Source organism: Eucyclogobius newberryi, unplaced genomic scaffold (assembly GCF_026437365.1).
Source record: "Eucyclogobius newberryi isolate DKJ021-1_F unplaced genomic scaffold, fEucNew1.0.hap1 SCAF_7, whole genome shotgun sequence".
Classification (NCBI taxonomy): Eukaryota; Metazoa; Chordata; class Actinopteri; order Gobiiformes; family Gobiidae; genus Eucyclogobius; species Eucyclogobius newberryi.
Window position 1 is genome coordinate 28,478,740 of NW_027316389.1, and position 25,722 is coordinate 28,504,461.

At 37.6% G+C, this 25,722-nt stretch overlaps 4 protein-coding genes across 4 annotated transcripts in view; all 4 read left to right on the forward strand.

Moving 5' to 3' along the window:
- Window positions 1–25,722, forward strand: part of adck2 (aarF domain containing kinase 2) — a 226,913-nt gene that overhangs the window by 102,509 nt on the left and 98,682 nt on the right. The gene's annotated exons all lie outside the window — the stretch shown is intronic.
- Window positions 4,394–5,760, forward strand: aplnr2 (apelin receptor 2). Its single transcript, XM_072434707.1, has one exon. It carries the CDS (start codon window positions 4,396–4,398, stop codon window positions 5,743–5,745), a length of 1,350 nt encoding a protein of 449 aa, XP_072290808.1. The 5' UTR covers window positions 4,394–4,395; the 3' UTR covers window positions 5,746–5,760.
- Window positions 6,567–17,178, forward strand: hdac10 (histone deacetylase 10). The gene is made up of 20 exons (XM_072434710.1): window positions 6,567–6,798; window positions 7,529–7,663; window positions 7,759–7,855; window positions 7,933–8,030; window positions 8,146–8,250; window positions 8,323–8,391; window positions 8,466–8,592; window positions 11,573–11,638; window positions 11,759–11,818; window positions 11,895–11,984; window positions 12,075–12,181; window positions 13,368–13,435; window positions 13,506–13,728; window positions 14,514–14,607; window positions 14,707–14,795; window positions 14,862–14,918; window positions 15,133–15,214; window positions 15,927–16,115; window positions 16,850–17,009; window positions 17,093–17,178. Exons 1-20 carry the CDS (start codon window positions 6,581–6,583, stop codon window positions 17,122–17,124), a joined length of 2,166 nt encoding a protein of 721 aa, XP_072290811.1. The 5' UTR covers window positions 6,567–6,580; the 3' UTR covers window positions 17,125–17,178.
- The window catches only part of parvb (parvin, beta), a 31,956-nt gene continuing 24,275 nt past the window's right edge, over window positions 18,042–25,722 (forward strand). Inside the window, exon 1 of the mRNA XM_072434708.1 lies at window positions 18,042–18,174. Within this exon, the coding sequence (XP_072290809.1) occupies window positions 18,069–18,174 (106 nt within the window). The 5' untranslated portion in view covers window positions 18,042–18,068. The remainder of the gene's footprint in view (window positions 18,175–25,722) is intronic.

A 25,722-nucleotide genomic window follows, 5' to 3' on the forward strand; every position in this document is an offset into this window, starting at 1 on the left:
CCCCCAAATGAATGGTGCTGGAGCAGGGGCCAGTTCTACCTGAGGTTCATGCATCCAGGGCACGTCCATCTGAGCACTTGATTGTGTAAAACAGTATGTCACACGAAGTAAAGAATCAGTTGATCTCGGAGTCCATGAGGCAGTGCACCCAGGCAACGGCTTCTCCTCCCCCTCTGCTCCCACCATCACCAGAAGAAACGGGAAAATAGGGAAAACATTATTCCCAGAAACTCCAGGGATTCAGTAGCTCTGCAGTGTTGTAGTAATGTGGCTTTTTCTACTTCAGAGACTGCCAACACATGCAAATGTTTCCATAGATAATAAAGCATTTCAACATTGGACATTCAGGTCATGGAAAAGGGAGATAGTGACGCCTCATTCTGTAACGTCTACCGTACATGGTTGAATCATAGTACGGTACTGGATTCTATGTTGAATTTAATTTTATTATAGCATAAAAATGCACCAAAGGATTAAACAACTTTGTTTTATTGTTTGTTATACATTAGAGAGAGAACATTTGCACATGCTGTATTTCCTATGTCTCTCAGTGCAGTTCAAATGCTAAATTACATGATCAAATACTGCAATGTATGTACTGCGATTTTAGTACCGGTAACTACTGTGAATACCACTAAATGAAAGTGTCTGTACCAGAATGCAATTACTCAGAATGTCCCACATTGCATTTGAGTACGGTAGATGTATGTGAAACACTGTTAATTATTTTAACCTTTTCAACCCAGTTTACCTTTGAGGTTACCAAATACAATCAAAAGTAAATTATTTAACATTTCAAAAGATGCAGGTCTAGTGACAAAAGATGTATTAAAAACACACTTTCAGCAAATTACGTTTGACAATATTTCCAAGTAACAATCGTTCAGTGTTAAAACATCTGCAATAGATAGTTTTAAGTATAAGATGAGTAACGGCATGTTGGCACAGAAGACACGGGAATGTTTTCTGAAACATCTGTTCCCATGACGACAGGTTGATGGCTGTGTGACCTCTGACCCTGTGGAAACAAACACTTCCTGTTTACTATTACAACAGCCTCACTGTTGACACTGGTATCCAGTGGTACAATGCCAGCATTACTGTAGCACTGGGAGGGTCAAGGCCCAAAGTAACAAACCAATGAGTCGATTTTTAAACTTGTAATTGTGTAAAATACTAGCCATGTAATTGTACTTCAATAGTTACTGTGTGTAGTATCATGGGTCACAGCAATCTCACTGCTGCCTCTGCTCTTTTCTAAAGCCGAAAACTCACAGAGCAGCTCATTTAACTTAAACTGAAAGGTATCATGTTTTGTCAAAATGGCTCATCTAAAATGCTGCCAAAATTGAGTTAAAAGTGACTAACTAGTATTTGAGAAATAGTGTTGTACCGGTAATTACCTGCATTTCAGCCACGTAAAGGTGAAGTGTACTTTTAACTGGAGTACACATTTTCAGTAATTATTGCATTGTTCTTAAAATGAAGGCTCACGATGTATATATATTTGGGCTATTATACATTACATTGAACATTATCATTACGCAGTAAAAAATGAAGAGCCCAAAAGGAGAAGGCTGAAGTAAAGTTTATGTACAGCACAAACCATGAAAAATTATCTCTATCCTATTTTTACCTATTGTTTGTTTTTGAACATACTAAAATATAAGTTAGACATATTATCACTCATGGCACCAGGAACTAGGCTGTACAAATGACAAATTAAGTCATCCTTTCTCATTTCTCTTGATTTCTGGGAAAAGTGAAGGGTAAAGGGTCTGGGAAATATTTTTGGAGCAACAAATATATGCACTGTCTGTGGTTTGGAAACGATCAGAAAAATAACTCTGGAATTTGTAATATTTCACGGATATTTGATATTCCATTTGAGCCTCTACATTTGTATTGTCCTGTAATTTAACTTGACTCACAGGTCCATGTTTTGAAACTGCATTACACACATGACCCTCATAAAAGCCAGTGCTAACACAGCTGTGGGAACGACTGTATTTCTATTTAAACTCAAACAAACAGCAATTTAAAAGCCCTTTTTTACCCCTTTAGACATGCACCATCATTCTTCTGTCTTTATGCTACTCTGAGCAGAACTATAATGCTGTAGCAGGTTTACCCTCTGTATACAAAGTGTGTTTGAGCTCGAGACTCCGACTCTTACACAACAAAAGCAGTATATTTGTGTTTGCACAGGTTTGGCAACGTGCATCTTTGACTGGGCTTGTCTGCGCTCAGTGTGAATACGGCCGCATGGAGTTGTGTACCTGGAGAGAAGGGGGTGACGACCGTGGGTTATTCTCTTGGGGAGGACTGCGTGTTTGTCCTGGGACGGGGGGAGGAGTGGGGTATTTGCAGGTCTCGAGTCGTAACTGTGTTTTCGGGTGGTCCGGTTTGGGGATGGAGATGGGAGGGTCTAGTGTTGTTACAAGTGTGCGCTTTAGGGGGCAAGGGTATATATTCAGGGGGAAGCAGGCACAGGATGCTTAGTTGAGTCTCTGACACTTGGGATGAGAGTGCCTGACGATGCTGTGTCCCGTGTCAAGCTGCATGTGGTAAGTGCACCTCTTTAATCCTTTTTAATGTCTGAGTTTATTTCTCAAGATGTATTTCTAAATATCGTGCTATTAGGGGTGGGTGATGCTGACAAAAGTGAATCTTTTGATCCTTTTTTGATGTTGCACAATATTTAAACAATGTATTAGGATTGTGCTAAAATGTGCCTGGGGATGTCTTGGTTGGGACTTTTACTTTGGACAATATTTGCCTTAATTTAATATTGTCTTTTGCTGGATTTTAAAATGTTATTTGTATTTCCTGCTCTCTCTCTGGTTGTATTCTGTTTTTTTGTGTTTTTCTGTCCTTAGTGATATACTTAAACACTTGAGAAAAAATATAAATGTGGTCATTCAAAACAGATTGAACTGAATGAATTAGAGACTGCCTCAATAATTGGCTCGAGCCTTCCAGAATGGAATGGATCGAGACATTGTTCTTGCCAGGTTTCTTATTATAGTTTTGCATGGTAAGATTTTGCCACAACTCGGGCATTTTTGACCCCCTGAACATTGATGAATGTCACACATGGGGTCATAGGTCACATGGGGTCATAGACGCGATCGGCTCGGCCCGAACTCCAATAAAATGCGAGAACGCCCGTCGTAACAGTGCCGACTAGTTCAAAAAAGAAAAAACATGAAACTCTTAATCTTTGGCCTAGGCACATGAGACTTGGCACAGTGATGGAGCTGCCTTTGACCTCTGACCTTTGACGAGTAAAACGCACCTGGCAGCATCGCTCTATGATAAACAGGAAGTCAGCCATGTTGAATCAAAGTGGCACCGCCACGCTTGACTTTTTTTTTCAAAATCGTACTTGTCCTAGGTTTTTTGTCCGATCGAGCTCAAAACAACACCTTTTGCATCTAAAGACATTGAAATTTAATAAATATTCAAAAGAATGTTGATATTCTTTACGGTCTCCGCGTAACACGCCCTCAAAAAAGGCTTAATTTCCTGTTTTTTCAAGGACAAGTCACGCCTATTGGAATTGATCTACAGAGCTCATATTTCACTCACTAATGCGTTTTTATGATCTGATTGGAAATAAATACCCATGTAACAAATTTGGGACATTTCCTCTTGTGCCGTATTAGAATTATTATTCTTTAGACTTTATTATTTAGGCTTTATTCTTTCGGCTTTATTCTTTCGGCTTTATTCTTTAGACTTTATTCTTTCTGCCACAACTCAGGTATTTTTGACCCCCTGAACATCAATGAAAAGTCGCGGGTCACCGAGGCTCTCTCTCATTCTCCCTGCTCAGGTCAAATGGATTACTCTCTGTTCAGCACAATCTTGCAATTTGTCAGGACAAACTACTATTTGAATCGCAAACTACGCAATCAACAAACTGTGAATTACTGCGCTTTGTTTGGTATGCCGCAAAACGCAGCAGAAAACATGGACAGGCGGAAGGCGGTCGTGCGGGAAGGCGGTCGCGCGGGAAGGCGGTCGCGCGGGAAGGCGGTCGGAAGGCGGTCGCGGTCGCGCGGGAAGGCGGTCGCGCGGGAAGGCGGTCGTGCGGGAAGGCGAGAGCCATCATCGTTGCTGCTGCGGCTTTAATGTACAATTGTTTTTCAGAATCTGTGCTTCATTGTGTTATTTCAATGGGACTCTCCTAGTTAAATAAAAGTTAAATAAATTAAATAAAAAACATGCCAATAAATTACTATCCCAAACATTCAAATCACTCTATGAGAAGATGCAAATAATGTTCTCATACAGCCTCAAGAGTTGACGAGTAACTTTGTGCTTTTGTTGCCATTTTTGTCCTTATAGATATTTCAAGAAGCGAATCTGGTCTGAAGTTGATCCGTCACCATGGAGATGACCGAGTACATGTACGACGCGGACCACCTCTCTGGCCCCACTCCTCCCCCGTCCTTCCACCACTGTGACTACGGCGAATGGACTCCCTCTTTCTCCATCATCCCGGCTGTTTACCTGCTGGCCTTTTTGGTGGGCTGTCTGGGCAACGCTCTGGTGCTCTGGGCGTACCTGGACCGTCCCGATGGGAGAAAGAAAACGACAACGGGAGACGACCAAAGTGGAACGACAAAGTTGTGCTGTCTTCACATCTGCAGTGACGGTGGGCGATCTAGACCCGGTTCTAGACCAACGTCCCAAACGTCGACGACGTCTTACCCTCCGGCCGCCCCGCGCTCAACCCGTTCCCTTACTGAATCTCTAATAGCAAGTTTAGCATTGGCGGACTTATGTTTTCTTGTCACGCTCCCCCTTTGGGCCGTCTACACCGCTCTGGGCTACCACTGGCCCTTCGGACAACCTCTCTGCAAAATCAGCAGCTTTCTCACAGCTCTCAACATGTACGCCAGTGTCTTCAGCCTCAGCGTGCTCAGCGTGGAGAGGTACTGGGTTCTAACCGGGCGCAGACACTCGGGACACCAGCCGCACAGATTCCCCACGAGGGCTGTCTTCATTCTCACTGGCGTTTGGGTTTCATCGTGCATCCTGGCGCTCCCCGGTCTGCTCTTGCGCTCCGTTCGAGAGATAGACATTGCCGAGGACGATTGGGAGTCGGAGACAGCCCATCCAACTAATCCTGGGTCATTTTTTCTCTCCTGTCAAATGGATTACTCTGTTCTAATTGGAGACGATTTGAGCGAGACTGACAGGGAACATGCTGAGATGTGGTGGGCTGCGATTCTAAGTTTAAAGTCAACACTCGTTGGTTTCCTGTTACCGCTTATAGTGTTGCTCATCTGCTACTGCTCGCTGGCCAAACTTCTGAGTAGACATTTTGGAAGAGGCCCCCGTCCGGATCGCAAACGCCAGCGAAGACTTCTCAGAGTGATTGTGACTTTAGTACTGGCGTTCTTCCTCTGCTGGTTGCCGTTACACGTGAATAAGACGTTGGCCGTTTTGCTGGGGTTTGGATTCATCCCATACTCGTGTACTTTGGATACAATACTACTAAGCGCACAGCCGTATGTTACCTGTTTAGCTTACCTGAACTCCTGTCTCAATCCTCTCCTCTACGCAGCCTGCGACCCGGCGTTCAGGAAGCGGTGCAGAGCGGCTTTGCTCTTCCTCTGCAACGTGAGGAAGAGAGAAGAGGAATCGGCTGTTGAGAAAGAAGATGTGGAAGAAGGGAAGGAGGAGAAGACAGTTGAGACAGCGGACAGGGCAGAGGAAGACAAGCTTGGTTAACTGTGTGATGGCATAAAGATGTATCATATTTCGATCAAAATATTGTTCAAAATACAAAATAAGCTTCGATTGAAACAGTATTCCATGCAATACACAGCATATAATAGGTTTCCCACACAAAAAGGACCACTACTTCCTGTGAGAAGATAAACTCAAAAGTCTCTGTTTACTTTAAGTATGAATATGTTTGATATGTTTGTATATAGTAGCTTATAAATATTTGTCTTTGTTTTATTATAGGGTTTTCAGGTACATTTTAATTAATACAAATCCTTACCAATAACATTGTGGGAGTTTTCTTCCTTTTTTTTTTTATCAGAAAGCTGCATCTCTCTTTGGCTCTATTCCTAATTACTTTGTGAGCGTCAGTTCACAGCCAAAACAATGTACCTGAATGTCATGGTAAACGCTGTGAATACTTTTGTAAATGTGCTTTTTTTTCTAAATAAATTTGCAAAGAATTATGACAACCTTCTCTCAAGTGGTAACTATGGTATTGTATGGTCAGTATGTAAAAGTGAGAAAACCTTATAAACCAGATACCAAGGAACAATAGTCATGAATAATGATAATTCAAACTATAATAATAAGAAAATAGAACATGTGTAAGCTAGTTAAAATAGCAAATTAAATTAATTTATTTACCAATATTCCTAAAATAAATAATACATGTACAGTATTACATTGACGTGTCCATGGTGCATGTAGAGTAGACTTGCACCGGCAGAGGGCGCACTACAGTTTACGGACCTTTGACCAGCCTAATGTTCTCATGCAGCTGCAGCTTTCAGGGCATCATAGTTTTGAGATTTGCAGATAGTTAAAATCAGATCAGATGATCGTTTTTATGCTTTTATGTTTTCTTTATATCTATATTTCTGTGTGCATCTTTCTGCTGTATAAAAAACGCGTTGATGCTTGGTGTTTGAACCACGTTACTTCTCCGACACTTCCGCTGCTTGCTAACTGTGAACTTAGCAAAATGAATCCGGACACAACAACAGCGCTTATCTATGATGAGGAGATGACAAAGTATAAGCTGCTCTGGGTTGAGTAAGTACACACGAGTTTGCGTTCGTCCATGATGAATTCATCATGTCATTACGAGCGTCGCTGTGGTTGTTTTTTTCCGGTGTTTTTGGCTTGCGCACGCGCTCTGCTGCCCTCTGGTGGGCAGAGGTGAGTGCAGCAGACGTTTCTGTTGATTTTTTAAATGCTGTATTTATTTATTTAAAGATAAGTCCTAAAGCACAAATATGGCTGTTACATACACACATCCCACGTCATACAACAGACACATGACAATAAACACATAACAATTAACAATTGTCCTGCTTTACACCCTGTTCCCCGAATATCTTCATCTTTTAGGAGTTTTAGAATGCAACATTCTGATAAATACAAGTGATACAGACTGGAGTAGAGAGTAGAAATAAAGAAAATGGTAATAATAGTGTCAATAATTGTAGTCATGTATTATATCAATTGTATGTAGAAGAAGATTTATACAATTGTTGTTATAGAACAACAGGCAGGCTATTCAAGTCTGAATGAGCTTTAAAACAAAATCCCTTCTTTCTTGTTTCTCTTTTTACCAAAGGAACTCGAAAGAACAGCAGTGTTAGATTTCTAAGAGCTTGTGATAGCTAAAGGATTATTTAATTTTGCACAATATGAGCATTTCTATGACTAACCCTGGGACCTAATAATTAAAAAAATATATATATATTAATTTATTATTCATTGATGTTTATCTTGGTTTTGATCAATGTAACACTTACAGCCCAGCATGTAAGATTGAGGTCCCTGAACGCCTCACAGTGAGTTATGAAGCTCTGGTGAAAACTGGCCTGGCTGATCGCTGCGTTTCTGTGCCTGTTCGAGAAGCCACAGATGAGGAGATTCTTCTTGTACACAGGTAATAAATAAATAAATACATAAATAAATAAATAATCAAACGTGTATCCACAATAAAATAACCATTTGAGTAGTAATGTATGTGTCTTTGAGCAGCGAGGAATATCTGGAGGCGGTGAAGCAGACGCCGTATATGACCCTTGAAGACTTGCAGATGTTCACGTTGCAGTACGGGGACGTCTACTTTCACCCTGTAAGTGACATAACCAGACAGACATAACCAAGTACTGCTTAGTATTATTAGTTTGACATTCAGTTTTTCTCTATTAGAACATCTATCATTGTGCCAAACTGGCCTCAGGAGCCGCTCTGCAGCTGGTCGACAGCGTAATGACCGGGAAGGTGAGGAACGGCATGGCTCTGGTCAGGTGAGACTGTGGGCAGGAAAGTTATCAAAGTACACGGTATTACCAAGAAAGAACTCAACTTGTGTATGTCATGTAATGAGTAGTAATCGTTCTAATTCCGTTATTGTTTTTTCAGACCTCCGGGACATCACAGCAAGAGAAGTGCTGCCAATGGTTTCTGTGTGTTCAACAATGTGTCAATAGCTGCTAAATATGCCAAGCAGAAATACGGAGTTAAAAGGTTTTGTTCCCTAAACTCACAAAGAATTAAGACACGATCGTTTCATTCTGAAGTAATCATTTTGTATGTAAGGATCCTGATCGTGGATTGGGATGTGCATCATGGTCAAGGTGTACAGTATTGCTTTGAGGAAGATCCCAGGTAAGTTTAGAAGGATTGTGTGATTGTTATTCTGGGTTTAATAGATCAGTCAAAAGTGTTTTCTACATTTCCAGTGTGTTGTACTTCTCGTGGCACCGCTATGAGCATCAGAAGTTTTGGCCTAACCTCAGGGAGTCCGACTATGACAGTGTTGGCAAAGCAGAAGGAGCTGGATTTAATATAAATGTGCCATGGAACAAGGTCAGTGACACAGAATACACTTTCAGAGCCGTTATATTGAATAAGTGTCGGGCCATTCTACGAAACCAGTGCCTTTTGAGCCTTCAGATTTAGATGAGGCAGAACTGATATGTATGTGTTTTAAAGTTTAAGTTCTTAAAGATTTAAACAGACTTTTTATTCATTTTTGTGTTAAAAATGCACATTTTGCCATGTCCAAAAGTCATTGTTGGCCATTTTAATTATTATTTCAACAGCAAGATGTTTTATTTTTTTAATCAAACTTTTTGGTGTTTTTGTTTTAATGTCATAAAAATGAACTCATAATGTACATTTATTGACAATTGTAGTTTTTTGTGTGTGCACAAAATCTATGATTTGTGTGTGTCCACAATTTTAACTTACCATCCTTATTAGATAATTATATATATTAAAAAGTGGTTTCTTAAAATGACACCATAAGTATAGTGACTTCACTTGAATATTTGTGGAGTCAAATAAAAATAGAATATAAAAAGTTCCCATCTAATAACAATATTTAGTATTTGTTTCATTCTAAAAGGCGCTTTAATACCACTCTGCTGCGCACTTTATTTTACTATTTTATTTCCACTTTAAATCCGTGGTCAGTTTGATGACAATATTGTCATCTTGTATTGTAATATTATTTTAGTTAAAAATATACCACCCTGTCACAAAAGGCTTCTTAGGTCAAATATTTAAAAAATATCCTAAAATAATATTTTGTGTCTGTGGTTTCAAAATGTGTTTTAAGGTAAAAGGTACAGATTTATATTGTTAAAGGTACAGATTTATATTGTTAAAGGTACAGATTTATATTGTTAAAGGTACAGATTTATATTGTTAAAGGTACAGATTTATATTGTTAAAGGTACAGATTTATATTGTTAAAGGTACAGATTTATATTGTTAAAGGTACAGATTTATATTGTTAAAGGTACAGATTTATATTGTTAAAGGCAGATTTATATTGTTAAAGGTACAGATTTATATTGTTAAAGGTACAGATTTATATTGTTAAAGGTACAGATTTATTGTTAAAGGTACAGATTTATATTGTTAAAGGCAGATTTATATTGTTAAAGGTACAGATTTATATTGTTAAAGGTACAGATTTATATTGTTAAAGGCAGATTTATATTGTTAAAGGTACAGATTTATATTGTTAAAGGTACAGATTTATATTGTTAAAGGCAGATTTATATTGTTAAAGGTACAGATTTATATTGTTAAAGGTACAGATTTATTGTTAAAGGTACAGATTTATATTGTTAAAGGTACAGATTTATATTGTTAAAGGTACAGATTTATTGTTAAAGGTACAGATTTATATTGTTAAATGTACAGATTTATATTGTTAAAGGTACAGATTTATTGTTAAAGGTACAGATTTATTGTTAAAGGTACAGATTTATTGTTAAAGGTACAGATTTATATTGTTAAAGGTACAGATTTATATTGTTAAAGGTACAGATTTATATTGTTAAAGGTACAGATTTATATTGTTAAAGGTACAGATTTATATTGTTAAAGGTACAGATTTATATTGTTAAAGGTACAGATTTATTGTTAAAGGTACAGATTTATTGTTAAAGGTACAGATTTATTGTTAAAGGTACAGATTTATATTGTTAAAGGTACAGATTTATATTGTTAAAGGTACAGATTTATTGTTAAAGGTACAGATTTATTGTTAAAGGTACAGATTTATATTGTTAAAGGTACAGATTTATTGTTAAAGGTACAGATTTATATTGTTAAAGGTACAGATTTATATTGTTAAAGGTACAGATTTATATTGTTAAAGGTACAGATTTATATTGTTAAAGGTACAGATTTATATTGTTAAAGGTACAGATTTATTGTTAAAGGTACAGATTTATATTGTTAAAGGTACAGATTTATATTGTTAAAGGTACAGATTTATATTGTTAAAGGTACAGATTTATATTGTTAAAGGTACAGATTTATATTGTTAAAGGCAGATTTATATTGTTAAAGGTACAGATTTATATTGTTAAAGGTACAGATTTATATTGTTAAAGGCAGATTTATATTGTTAAAGGTACAGATTTATATTGTTAAAGGTACAGATTTATTGTTAAAGGTACAGATTTATATTGTTAAAGGTACAGATTTATATTGTTAAAGGTACAGATTTATTGTTAAAGGTACAGATTTATATTGTTAAATGTACAGATTTATATTGTTAAAGGTACAGATTTATTGTTAAAGGTACAGATTTATTGTTAAAGGTACAGATTTATTGTTAAAGGTACAGATTTATATTGTTAAAGGTACAGATTTATATTGTTAAAGGTACAGATTTATATTGTTAAAGGTACAGATTTATATTGTTAAAGGTACAGATTTATATTGTTAAAGGTACAGATTTATATTGTTAAAGGTACAGATTTATATTGTTAAAGGTACAGATTTATTGTTAAAGGTACAGATTTATTGTTAAAGGTACAGATTTATTGTTAAAGGTACAGATTTATTGTTAAAGGTACAGATTTATTGTTAAAGGTACAGATTTATATTGTTAAAGGTACAGATTTATATTGTTAAAGGTACAGATTTATTGTTAAAGGTACAGATTTATTGTTAAAGGTACAGATTTATATTGTTAAAGGTACAGATTTATTGTTAAAGGTACAGATTTATATTGTTAAAGGTACAGATTTATATTGTTAAAGGTACAGATTTATATTGTTAAAGGTACAGATTTATATTGTTAAAGGTACAGATTTATATTGTTAAAGGTACAGATTTATATTGTTAAAGGTACAGATTTATTGTTAAAGGTACAGATTTATATTGTTAAAGGTACAGATTTATTGTTAAAGGTACAGATTTATATTGTTAAAGGTACAGATTTATATTGTTAAAGGTACAGATTTATAGTGTGGATATGTTAAAACAAATCTAATAAACAGGCACTGGTTTAGAATGACCCTTTTAACGGTTTGGTCCTCAGGTTGGGTTGGAGAACAGCGATTACCTGTCCGTTTTCTTCCATGTGCTTTTGCCAGTCGCATATGAAGTAAGAAAATGTATCTTTTATTATTAGTGTAAGAGTCAATCGTTTATTGTCATTGTCTGATACAACAAAAGCATTATATAAAGCAATGTTAAAACTCATTTCACAAACATTTTCTTCTAGTTTTGTCCTGACCTGGTGTTCGTGTGTGCTGGTTTTGACGCTGCCATTGGTGATCCAGAGGTACTCGAAAACAGAAAACAACTGAAATCACTCTTTTTTCACATTGTCTCGAGTCTTTCACGAGGATTTGTTTCAGGGTGAAATGTGTGCTACGCCTGACGTCTTCGCCCATCTCACTCACCTGTTGATGAATCTCGCAGATGGAAAAGTGTGTGCCGTCTTAGAGGTGTGTATCATATGCATTACAGGACATTTTGTGTTGATTTTTTCTATTTTTTGTTTTAAATTGTGCCGATTTTGTCTCCTATAATTACAGGGAGGATACAATTTGAAATCGCTCCCACAGTCCGTGTGCGAGACGGTGCAGACTTTGCTCGGTGATCCATTGCCTCGACCTGCAAACCTTAAAGGCCCCTGCAAAAGGTGTGTGTACTTCATGTATTTATGCCTGTTAGATATACATGTGATGACATTAAAACCCTGTCACAATAATACAGTTTGAAGTTCGATATATTGCATTGAAACTACATCACGCCCCTGACACTATAAACATAAAGCCACAGCATCTTAGTTAACTCTTTTTTAAATGTATAATATGTTTACCGAGTTGAATAAAACACTTTAGGCATTATAGTTTGTCATAAAAGTTGCTTATTCCACTCATTCGAAATCCCACTACTGCAAACGTAATGTACACTGTAAATATTGAGCCCCAGTAATATGTTTTAGCTTTTATTTAGTGAATGAAAGTTGATAGTATTTATTGTGACCTCGCTGTACCCGATGTTTTACCGTGAAGCTGCACAAAAGGATATTATACAGATATATAGTAAACGCAGCTCTTAGGGTCAAAATGAGACAGATGAGTGCGTTCTGCGACTAATTATAGGGCATAATGTTCTCAGAATTCCTTGCAGTGACTAATTCAGATGCTCGGAATGCATTAGAAAATGAGGAATCTCTTTTAGACCGCTTGAAACAAACAATGTTAGTTCTGTTTTTTCATGTTTTTAGACAGTAAAGATTATTACAAATTATTATTATGCAGAGTTTATTACTTTTCTATTGGCCCTGCCCATCACTCCCCAAAGTGCTGTACAAAATACATTATGACACAATAATAATACAAATACATGGTAAAAATACATAATTAAAGGAAACCAAGAACAATAATAATAATAATATATATTTTAAAAAGAAAAAAGCATTTTTTTGCTTTAGAAAAAAAGGCAGATTAAACTTTAAACTAGATACTCATTCAAGCAAGTATTGATACTAAAAAGATCCCATAAACAGGACAAAATGTGACCATTCCTGAACCGTTTTATACACAGTATAAGACCACATGGCTAATTACTAATATTAAGTGGTAAAAAAGAAAAAAGCATTATTTAATTATTGTGGTATCGAGGAGTCTGTTCCTTAGTATCCAAATGGAAATGATTTTTGCCAACAATAGTATTTTGGCAGTAGATGTGTCTCTATATAGTTGTGCACGCAGCCTAATGTGTAATTGCTGCTTAAATTGATATTGTGATAAAAATGATAAGAATTAATCCTGTTTATTTATTGAATTGAAACTGAAATAAGGTCCTGCTTGTTTCTTCAGCGCGCTGGAGTCTCTACACTGTGTCCGTGCCACTCACCGAAAGTACTGGTCCTGCCTCAAACATGCAGGTACAAAGTATTTTCCGTGTATTCATCAATGCCTGTCGTTCCATCACCGAATGAAACGTTTCTTTCACAGACAAACTGCCCTCGGACGAGCTCAGCACAAAGCCCGTTAAATCAGCAGAGGGTGAAGCTGAAGAGAAGACGGAGACGGAGGAGTTAGTTTGGCCCGATCCTCTTAAACGCATCAGTCCTAATGTTCGAACGGCCGCGCTGGTCCCTGAAGGCGTCACATGTCCTGAGGGGTGTCGGCTCTTCTGCTCATCCCAGGAGCCCGAGCCCAACTTAATCAAACAACTGTCGGTAACATTAGATTCAAAGTGGCATCTCAGACAATTAAGTACCGTCAACTAGTAACTAAATGGATGAAAAATGTGCGTAAAATTGCGTATATTACTGGAGATTTTTAAAAAGTATCTTTATTTTTTTTAAATAAATAAAAGTATAGAAAGCGCTTAAGAAACATAGGAATTTGTGTCTAAATTAAGAATCCATGTCTAGTTTCAGAGCAGGCTACATCCTTAAAATCAAAATAAACACAACCACAAAAGCGTTCTAAAACTAATAAGCCTTACCTTAAACTGAATAGTTCTTCAAAAATTAAGAAAAACAAATAATCTTCAACTTGGAAAGTCTAATGCTTCTACTGCAGTGGTGGAAAGTAACAAAAGTACAAAAGTAAAAGTAAAGTACAGATACCTAAACAATGTGCCTAAGTCAATTTTACAGTAAATGCTTTGTGGGAAATAGTTTCTTATCACCAATAATCAGGACAATTCTTCAAGATCACAATTTGTTGCTTTAATAATTCCCAAAAATCTGTGTAAATTATTGTATTTTTTACTCTAAACACAACATTTGGAAGGTGAAGTTTTAATACTTTTACTTAAGTAGATTTTTTTCTGTGATTCTTTTACTTTTATTTTAGTATTATTTTTGCTTCCTGTATCTGTACTTTTACTGAAGTAACAACATTTGAATACTTCTTCCACCACTTTTGTACTGTAATTTCTCGAGATGCACAATAGTAGATTTTCCATTATTTAAACATACCTTTTCTAAATAGTATTTGTGTTCATCCCAGGCAGGAAAGCTCGGGCCTGGACACGGCTGACGCTGCTGCTCTGACTTCTCTCTCCAGTCTAATTAGTCTAATGGACAAAGTGAAGAAGGCCGAGGTGCAGCTCCTGTTTTCCTCTCATTATTATTGCTGATGTGCTGTGTGTGGGAGCCGCAGCAGCACGGCCTGATTTCATTATCAATTTAACGACTTTCAGATCCGCAGTGGCCTGGCTCTCGTCCCTGATGTCTCCATAGCGATGAACTGTGTTGTCCAGCACGCTGCATCATCATCATCCTCCAACCGGTACAACAGATTTGAGTTAGCTCTTAAATATTTCTTATTAACATGATTTTATTTGTATTTTTTAAGCATGTTGATAGTGCTTCTTAGTGAGAAGATGGCAAAGAGCTGCATTACAGAAGATGGGTAATTTCACTTTTTATTTTCATTTATTTGTATATTAGTGTTGGAGTTGTATATTTATAATGCTAACTTTTATGGAAAGGTTTAATATTTTTTGTGATTTTTGTGATGTTCTGCCAAATCAACTTCAATAAATCTAAATTTTAACTTTTAAAATTGGTGAACGTTGTATAAAATCACATAAAATTAATTGATTGTGGCTTGTTCTTGTTTGTAGGAAAACGATGCTGGTGCAGTTTAGCAGGAGGAGTTTAGAGGCGGAGATGACTAAATATTACATTCCTGTGTGCTTGAAACAGGTAATATATATACATTTCTATTTTTATTATTACTTAGTTTGGTGGGGCAATACCTGCTGTGGTAATAGATTAATTTTAAACTTAACAAACAAAAGACTTCTTAAATATGATCATTTAACTATGTTTTAGTGAAATGATCAATGTAACCTATGCACTTTACCCCGTTGGTAGAACTCCTAGAAGTATGGCTCTGTGTAATATCTAAAGGAGACATATGATGATTTTTTTCCCCGGTAATTAGTTTTAAATTACAACATAAGCAGACCCTTTTACATTTCTTTCATTGTAAAACTGCAATATTGTATTAGTAATAGAAACTGGTTCCATGACTTTAAAACTATAGCACTGATAAGCTCCGCCTCTTCATAGTGACATTTCACCGTAATAAGCAGCAGTGTCATTTAAATGTTTTTTAATGTGTTAATTTATATTTTTTAAGCGTCTGCGTGACATTTTAGAACTCAACATGTATCACTTGTTGTCTTCATTGTTTGAATAATCACAACTTAGTACAGGGACGTGGGCGGGGCTACGGGGTAGGTGAAAACACTTGAGCACTTGAGCCTCAGCTGCAGGACAGTACAGGATTACTCAAACACTGTTATAACCAGGTTACAAGTTCATTAAAGTTGATTTTGCTTAACGTGTCCCCTTTAATACAAGATAAGGGTTAGGGTTAGGGTTATTAAAGTTCGTCTCATTCCTGGCCCAGGGCTGCAGCGGCGTGTCCGGGCTGATCCACGCGGTGCTGAGTCTTCTGTTGCCTCTGGGGTATGAGTTTGACCCTGGTCTGGTTCTGCTGGTGCGGGCTCCAGACTGTAGAGTTTCTGAAAGGGCGTGGCAGCAGCTCACGGGGCTGTTACAGGGCCTGGCACAGGGGCACACGCTGGTCCTCATGCAGGTACAAGTACATGTCACAGTATCGATGCTTGTCACTATGTAGCACTGCTTTAGGGCTGGTGTGGCTGTGATTCAGATGTTACTGTTCAGTGTACGCCGGGTTTTTTCTTGTCAGGTCCTTGTTTAGTTCTTTTTACACAATAATAATCTCATTAGTGTAAAACTGAGGTGGAACTGTCCAGAATTATTTGGTAGAATTCCCTGTTTTGCAGATTTCTTGACCTGATTTATGGTCCATATCTGTAATTACTGGACAGGATAACAAAAACTGTATGAAATAAATAAAAATAAAATGTATTTTCTGACGGCACAAATAAACAAAAGTTAAATATTTTTTTCACAACAGCTTTAGAAAGTGGTACCATTATTAAACCCCAAAGACAAAATGTATATAAGTTAAGCCATAAGATTACTAAAGCAAGTTTGTAGAGACAATTTCTGATATGGTTTTATTTCAAAAACTCCAGGAACTTCAGGAATCTCCATCTGAAATGTTCAAATTCCAGATTCTACATTTTGAATCGGAACATTTTGCATTATACACCAAGACAAACTTACTGATCCACAAGGGAACTTACTCAGACAACAATTTCAAACTATTTAAATAGCCCTACGATGCTTAACAAAGAGCCAATAGAACATTAGTAAAAATGTGACTGAAAACAGCAGAGAATATGTTTAATTTAAGTCCAAATGTAGCAGTGTTTGAGCTGTAATGTCCATGTTTTGTCTCAGGAGAGTGAGCGGTCCAGCGTAGCCCCCACAGTGTCGTCCCTCCTGGGCACTCCTGCTCCATCCCTGGGTCCTCTCTCTGCTCTCGGCTCAGAGGATGTGGAGGCCCCGGAAAAACTGAGGCTCAAACTGCAGCGGCACTGGAAGCTTCTACAGACAACAGGTTATTATTATGCATGGATTAAAATAGAACTGCGCATGCAATCGTGATGTATTTATAATGTTGCTTTTCTTGTCTTGAAACAGTTTCAGAAAATAAGTGTGATGATGACGGCTGACACAGCGCTAAACCCAGCAAATCATTCTTTTACAACAGTCCTTTTTTACACAAGATACTGTAATGTTCTCAAAATAACTATTTTTCTATTGAAGTGTCTGTGTCATTTTGTCTCTTTTCAACTGAATAAATATCTATTTGACTGGTGTTACTAACTCTTTTGAATTGATTGTAGCATTAATCGTGAACTCCCAGAACACCAAAGGCCAGCAAACGATTTTATATTTATTCAAGTTGATGAGGTTTGAATTCAAATACCAAAGTAACAAAACCTAAACTAAGCCACATCCACTGCAACTTAACCATTGCAAAGAAGACATCTATATCAAATCCTTGGAAGACTCGACTAAACCTTCAAAGAAGAGGGTATTTATTCAACTTTAATAATATAGATCATCATGATTTTACACGTTAATTGTCAAACACAATATTCATCTAATAAAGAGACATTGAATTAAAGATCCGCCTCGTCATTTCACCGTAACAAGCAACAGATTTTAACAGTTAAAGAATTGCTACATGACATTTTGAAGTTCAGACCCATCATGGGCGGGGATAGGGGGTAGGTAAAAACACATTTTCTTGCAAACAATTCTCAAATCCATGAATTAATCAAAACACAACCTTTAGTAAACTTAAGATGAGGAAAAAACTGTTATAACACATTTAGAAGCTCATAAAATTTGCTATCATCACCCAGTGTGTTACACCGACTCACCGCTGGATGGCGCTGTGAGACGCACTGTGGGGAACGTTAGCAGATGAAGCTCGTCTCTCACGTGGAAAAGTCATTCTTACCTCACCAGTGATGCCCCCGTGATGCTCGTGATGCTTCCCCAGAACAACTGCGCTCTCCTCCGGCCAAACCGCGCCTGACACGCGTCCGCTGCGCCTGTTGGAGCGGGACGATCGCGGAGACCGATCTGACTGTGATCAAATCCAAGTATGTCCGGGACTACGGGCTCATCTGGCCCCGCTAAGATGAAAAAGGACGAGTCGTTTCTGGGTAAATTAGGGGGGACACTGGTGCGGAAGAAGAAGTCTAAAGAAGGTAAGTCAGTTGGAAAATATGTGTGGTTTTAGTGGGACAAAAAGCCACCGGCTGCTCCTCTCTGTCCATGGTGCTGTAATCATATGACCCGCTGTTCAAACACACAAACGCTTCGATTGTGCAGGAGGATTTTAATAGATTGTATTGTCTGTGGGTTTTAAAAAGTCGTAAACAACTAAAGGACACACACAGCAGCTTTACATTGAGTTATCATGAGGCTGTGTGTATTTATAGCTACAATTGAGTGAGCCATGTCAAGAATGCAAGCTGGCACAGATAATGGGATTTGCCTTGTTTCAGAGTACACGTTTGAAGTGTTTTGTAATTCAATAATGTAGTTTGGGGTGGTTGTGATTTAAAGTTATTAATTGTAAGTTCTTGATTTGTCAGGTTTAGTCAAGATTTTGTTGTTTTTTTCCCTTCATTTTAAGTATTTTGCAGCAAGAATTTTCAATGAAATAATGTTATATAAGGGATTTATTTTAGTTTTCTACCGGTTTAGTTCTGGTATCAACATTGACGCACATTAGATAGTGTAAGAATGTAGTTGTGACTGTGAAGTATTTTTGTCCAGTTTGGAGATGACCCATCCCAGCAGGGCCTGTGTCTGGTGGAGGCAACAGCTGCAGACTTAACGCCCTGGTGTGTGTGTGTGTGTGTGTTTGTGTGTGTGTGTGTGTGTGTCTGTGTCTGTGTCTGTGTGTCTGTGTGTGTGTGTGTGTCTGTGTGTCTGTGTGTGTCTTTGTGTGTGTGTGTGTGTGTGTGTGTGTGTCTGTGTGTCTGTGTGTGTCTTTGTGTCTGTGTGTGTGTGTGTGTGTCTGTGTCTCTGTGTGTGTCTGTGTGTCTGTGTGTCTGTGTGTGTGTGTGTGTGTGTCTGTGTGTGTCTGTGTGTGTGTCTGTGTGTGTCTTTGTGTGTCTGTGTGTGTGTCTTTGTGGGTACACTGTGAAAGGCCCACCATGCGAGCAAATAGACCTCATTAAGTTCTGTGCATTCTTCTGAAAGGTGGAGTTTTCCATTTACAGGAGACATTGTTTAGGAGGATATCTTACGGTGCCTTGTATTTGACAGAAGTAGGATATGTTTTAAAACAGTATTTTAAGAGTCTCAGACAAGTGTCAGGACCAGGGATGTAACTATATCCATAACATGATGTAACTATATCCATAACATAACATGGTACAGTGTTATAATATTCATGTCACAGTAATTATTGTGACATTTTGGAGAGGAATATGCTACTTATTACATCAGGGGGTCACAAACTTTTCAAGCCAGGGCCATTGACACGAGACCCCCACTGCAAAATGACATAGACGTTTGTTAGAATTTTCAACTTGGTTTATTTGAGTAATTTATTGTGTTGTTTTACATATTTTCAGTTAAATGTACTGTTCTCAATCAAAAAATCCATAAAATACAGTTTCATAGTTTTAATATGACATCTTGACCCCAGTTTAGGGCCTCGGGACTGCCCGGGGGTTCCTATACACTTTAGGAACCAAAGAGGGAACCACTGTGTAAGAGGATAGAAAACTGAATTAGCTAATATCAGAATCAACTGATAACCTTGTGACACCTGACAAAAAGTCTCAGATTTTGTAAGATTTGTAAGATTTGTAAGATTTCCTCCACAAAGCGGAGACAGACTGATTATAATAAACAAAGAGGGCACATCTGGATAAACATTTAAGGGATAATTATGTTTCTGCTCCACTGGACACATCCTCCGTCAGAGGACAAAGGATGCAGTGCCTCACATCCTATTCTTCTTAGTGTAAATCCTTGTCTACATGCTTTTTTTCACCATGTGTTTTCTAGTCTCTCAATGGAACTCAGTTTGTTTTTAGTGACAACAGTGCCCCTCTGTGGTCAACACTGGTAAAACACAGTGTTGAAATAATGTCCACACATGACACAAAAGATGCAGCTGGAAAATATTGCTTCACATACTGAAAAGTCATATGTTCTGTATAGTATAGTAGTATTTTGTTTGTACTTTTGGAAGAGTTTGAAACGACATAGTGAAGAGTTGTGGGAGAGCAGGGAGATATAAAAATGATATGAATGAAGCATGGTAACTTAGAATATATCCATGGTAAAAAGAGTTTTAGTTTTTTAGAGATTTGTATTATAAATTGCAATATTGATCAAAAACTGCTTGGCTTCCTGTTCAAACCTGCAGAACTGATAAGCTCCGCCTCTTCATAGTGACATTTCACCATAACAAGCAGCAGATTGTCATTTACATGTTTTTGTTTTTGAAAAGTGGCAACGTGACATTTTAGAACCGTGAATGTATCATTCGGTGTCTTCATTTTTTAAATAATTACCACTAAATAGAGGGATGTGGGCGGGGATAGGTGAAAACTGGAATTTTCCGAGCCCACGAGCCTCACTTACAGGACAGTACAGGATTAACTCAAACATTCAGGAATCAATTAAAATACAACTTTGCTTAAACTAATAATGAGGGAACATTTATACTAAAACTTTTCACATTTTGCACGATTCTTGAACCTCAACCACAAACTTTCTAGACATGGTTTTGCACATTTCTGATAATATGCCATAATATCATCTATCTCATCATCTGGAGAATGTAAACAAAGAGCGAGATATATTCCGTTTGGTCAACATGGTCATTCGTTGTTATATGACACAGCCTTCAGCTCCACTGGCCTGACTTTGTCCTGATAAAGTTTAAGGAAGTGCGTTTTTTTTTTTTTTGCACAGCTCACAAACGGCCAAAGACACCGTTTTTCCAAGTAAGGTTATGTCCATCCTACAGCCTCCGCACATGTGACAATAACTGTACTATTAATCATAAAGCCACTTCCTTCAGCCAACAAAACATCAGTGCCTCTGGTTTTACAGAAAGTGAGTATAAGCTACAATTGACATAATAGCCCTGTATTTCTTATGTCTTTTATCTGAGCTCAACTTTAAATTGTCATTGACTTTCTCTCACTAAGGCATATTATCAAAGTACATCGAGTACATAGCAAGGGCTATATTGACAAAAATGAATATCTCGATATATTTTGAAGTATCCTGATAGCAATATTCAGACAATATTATGTAAATCCAACAGACATGACTTTGAACATATTAGTTAAGGTTTAATTATCAGACAAATGTGAAATGTCTGTAAAATGTATCACAAAAGTGCAGAAATATCTCCACAGAACCTTATTTGAAAGTTGTTTCATTGTTGAAAACATTGTTTTCATTTTCATTTTGAATCAGCTCTTTTTGTAGCATTCTTTTCTAACTATTAAATTATAGATTTCATATTCATATTTTGCATATCTTCAAAACAACATTGACTATTTTATCTAACTTTTGATATGTTTCCCACCTCTATTTACATAATTATTTGAAGAAGAAAAATTAAACTAACATTTGTTGTTCTTTCTGTTTATATTCCAAGTATATTGTTAATGTGTTTTCTGTGATGTGCATCCCTTTTATGCTGCTTTGGCCTGTGTAATGTGATTTTATTTGGACTTTTATTCTATACATTACACATTTTTACTCAGCAAGAACATGGCAGCGACTAACTTTGGATCTCACGAGTTTAGAATGCATAGGTTATTGGACTGCGTTGATTTGTAACTAGTACTAGTAAGTAAGTACTTGTAAGTAACTATTGTTGGGCCAAATATAGGGGGGGGGAAATATTTTGACAGATCTCCTATAAATAAATAAAAACTCCCATAGACAAATAAATAAATAAATAAATAAATACCATTGCATGTGATCCCGACAGTAATTGCACATGAATATGTGTCACGACAGCACATAGATTGCACATGAATTTCACAGTAATTGCACATACGACAGAATTGCACATCAGTATTAGGTTAGGTCAGTATTGCGACGGGATAACGTGACGATCTCCGGGTAAGACGACTGTTCTCTGCAGTTTCATGAAATTTCCCCATGTGGGACAATAAAGGATTATCTTATCTTATATTTTGACCTTAACATTATGAGATGTTCTACAGAACAGTTAAGAGAACTAACACAGAAACATTATGAGATGTGCTGGACTAACAAGGGCCAGTGAATAGTCTGATCAGTCAATTCTCAATTAATATGTTTATATTTGATACCAGTATTGGTATTGGTGTAAACACATTAGTGCGTGGCATATACTATAGAGAAAAGTAAATGTATTGTTTTTGTCAGTCTCTTGTGTATTGGTCCCTTCTGCTGCTGCTCTTACTCACTGTTGTCTGGACTGGTGTAAATAACCAGTGCTATATTTAAGAAGGTCCAGTCAGTCGCCTCTATACGACGCCATTATTTATATCCGACACTCCTAACTCCTCCTCCCAGCGCTCTCTCTCGCTCTTTCTCTCTTTTCTCCTCCTCTTCCTCTCCAGGGACAAGGCGAACCAGCAAGATCAATTTCAATCTGCTTCGTGCCTCCCTGTTTGTTACTCACTCATTACACTTATTGCCTATAGTCTCCACGTTGAAGGCAGAAGCGACTTGACTTACATGTTTAAGTCATTTCCCAAAAGGCTGTTCACTTATAGCTATAAAGTAACTCAAGATAAATGATCCTGTCTGTGCTTATTACGTTTTGACTAAATTTGCACAAATGCAAACTGTGATTGATGGAGTTTCCAACTGCTATAACAGGGGGCCCTGGCTCTCCAAAATGGTGGCTGCTCCAGGATTCTGTCCATGCTGTTTAGAGACCACTGGGGACACTTTTCACGTTAGTCCTTGATGGAACCTGGGTTTATCTGAAACTCGCTGTTAGACTGTCATCTATAAAAGCCCAATACGTTGATCGCAATCTACCGTTTTGTCTTGGAGGCAAGTGGGATCGATCCCAAATCTTAATTTGTTTAAAAGAAGTTTATTATCAGGTGTGAATAAATGACACGAAGGTTCGCACCAGCACAAGTGAACAGCGAGCTACAGTCAGCGCGAGGACAGTTGTTCTTTCGGGTGCTTTCCCATGAGTTTAGACGTGCTAGTGGGGCCTGGAGCGCACAGGGGCCACAGTGCAATCAATTCAATCCCGATATCTGATCGGGATTGTTATAAGAATAAACTGCGAGAAATACGTGTTGAGAGATCCGTTTAACTTCAGAATCCTTTTGGCAAAATTACCCCACAGTGGACAGTAGATAGCTCTAGAGCTAGCCCAAAAGTACTCGTATGACCGGAGAGAGATCTTTGGGGCTTGTCTCACTGAAATAGCTAATATAGTTGTTAGAAGAGCTACATGTGAGGTGCTGATGATCATTCTCTAATCATTTAGTCATGGCCACAATATTTTATTGTCAAAATATTTAGTTGTTTTAGTTATTAGAAAGTTTATTCTAATGTTAATTAGAAGTTTCATGTTGTATGTGTATATAATAAATACAATTTCATTATAATGCTATGTTTATATAGCCTAATTACGTATTAAAGGTCCATATCATGCAAAAATCAACTTTTCAACTTTTCCGAGCTTTTACCCTTCTTACAGTGCTATTTTTTGATTGATTCCTGCAATTTTTAGCTAGAGAAAAGTCTCTCTCCTTCTCCTCGGATGAACAGACGGACGGGGCCGCAGCACGCTTCCCTGTTTCAGCCCATCCTCCAGGAAGCACTCTGCTGTAATCACAAAACATTAAATATGATGCTAAAGTCAGTTGATATCACTGGTAGGCTACTGATGTTGTTTAGGTCTATTAGAAGTTAAATATTGTGTTTTCACAAATGTTGGGCTCATATTTAGCTTCAAATGTACACAATGTACAAAGAAAAAAAGAAACATGAAACATGTTAGATGTAGTTTGTCCATGCACAAACTACATCTAACATGGAATGGAATGTTGAAAAAAGTAAGGTTTCAACATTCCGTGTGTCTGCTCAGAAAAATCAGACTCAAGCATATGACTCAAGTTTCATGGCCGTTTTACCCATTCAAAGGATATAATATTTAGTTTAAACCATTATTCGCAATGGTCGTAATTCCTCATCATTCTGTAACTCGTGGATGGAATCTTTCAAAGAAGGAATCTCTTGTAACCTACGCTATCGATGTCAAAGTTCTATTGGTTAAAGGAACTAATAGAGTAAAGGTGTTTACTCTGTCTGTTTAGTACGATGAGTTCTTAGGTCTAGCCCCATTAACACATGCAGCCTCACCTGGGAATGTCTTCTTCATCTTTGGTGAAAAAAGAGAAAGAGAGAAATAAGAAGAGAGGCTGAACTCAGCCTGAACTCTGTCGGACACACAAATCATGGCAAAGTGGTAATGACATCATCAAATTCTAGAACGTAAACTCTGACTTTGTGATGTGATAGAAAGGTAATCTCTTTTAGGTCACTTACTATCCTCTGATGTACGCGATCTGGCGGTAATGTAACACTTGGATACCAGCCGCCATAAAACACCATAGAAGAAGAAGAAGAATAAAGTCTGGCGGTAATGTAACACTTGGATACCCGCCGCCATAACACACCAAAGAAGAAGAAGAATAAAGTCTGGCGGTAATGTAACACTTGGATACCCGCCGCCATAACACACCAAAGAAGAAGAAGAATAAAGTCTGGCGGTAATGTAACACTTGGATACCCGCCGCCATAACACACCATAGAAGAAGAAGAAGAATAAAGTCTGGCGGTAATGTAACACTTGGATACCAGCCGCCATAAAACACCAAAGAAGAAGAAGAAGAATAAAGTCTGGCGGTAATGTAACACTTGGATACCAGCCGCCATAAAACACCAAAGAAGAAGAAGAATAAAGTCTGGCGGTAATGTAACACTTGGATACCCGCCGCCATAACACACCATAGAAGAAGAAGAAGAATAAAGTCTGGCGGTAATGTAACACTTGGATACCAGCCGCCATAAAACACCAAAGAAGAAGAAGAAGAATAAAGTCTGGCGGTAATGTAACACTTGGATACCAGCCGCCATAAAACACCATAGAAGAAGAAGAAGAAGAAGAAGAAGAAGAAGAAGAAGAAGAAGAAGAAGAAGAAGAAGAAGAAGAAGAAGAAGAAGAAGAAGAAGAAGAAGAAGAAGAAGAAGAAAGTCTGGTGGTAATGTAACACTTGGATACCAAAGAAGAACAGAGAACAGGCACAGAAATAAAACACACATAAGCATTTGAAAACTTTTTATGAACAAAATGCTATCGAACAAAGAAATTGTCTTGGAGAAGAATCAGTTTATTTCAGGTGATTTTGGCTCATACCAGCTAAAAGAGCTGATAGGAGAAGGCACCTATGGGCGTGTCGTTCGTTGCACAGACTGTTTGACAAATCAAATTGTGGCTATGAAAATATCTCGACTCCTGCGGTCCAGAGACACCAGACACGAGGTACATATTCTTCGGAAGCTGAGCAGTCTGAGTCAAACCAAAAATGTGGTGAAGTTCATAACATCTTTTCAATACCAGGACCATTTCTGTCTTGTCCTTGAGCACTTGGATCAAAATATGTTTGATTTCATGAGTGGAAGACAATTCCAATGTCTTCACCTCTCCGAAATCCGCTACATTACCAAGCAGCTGCTAGAAACGCTTA

What these genes read in the sequence shown, in the direction of transcription:
- aplnr2 (XM_072434707.1), top strand. Translation starts at nt 4,396, where the DNA reads ATGGAGATGACCGAGTACATGTACGACGCGGACCACCTCTCTGGCCCC.
- hdac10 (XM_072434710.1), top strand. Translation starts at nt 6,581, where the DNA reads ATGATCGTTTTTATGCTTTTATGTTTTCTTTATATCTATATTTCTGTG. An exon ending in AAGTGTGTGCCGTCTTAGAG is followed by an intron (nt 11,985 to 12,074) that starts GTGTGTATCATA and finishes CTATAATTACAG; the next exon opens with GGAGGATACAATTTGAAATC. An exon ending in AGCTGCATTACAGAAGATGG is followed by an intron (nt 14,919 to 15,132) that starts GTAATTTCACTT and finishes TCTTGTTTGTAG; the next exon opens with GAAAACGATGCTGGTGCAGT.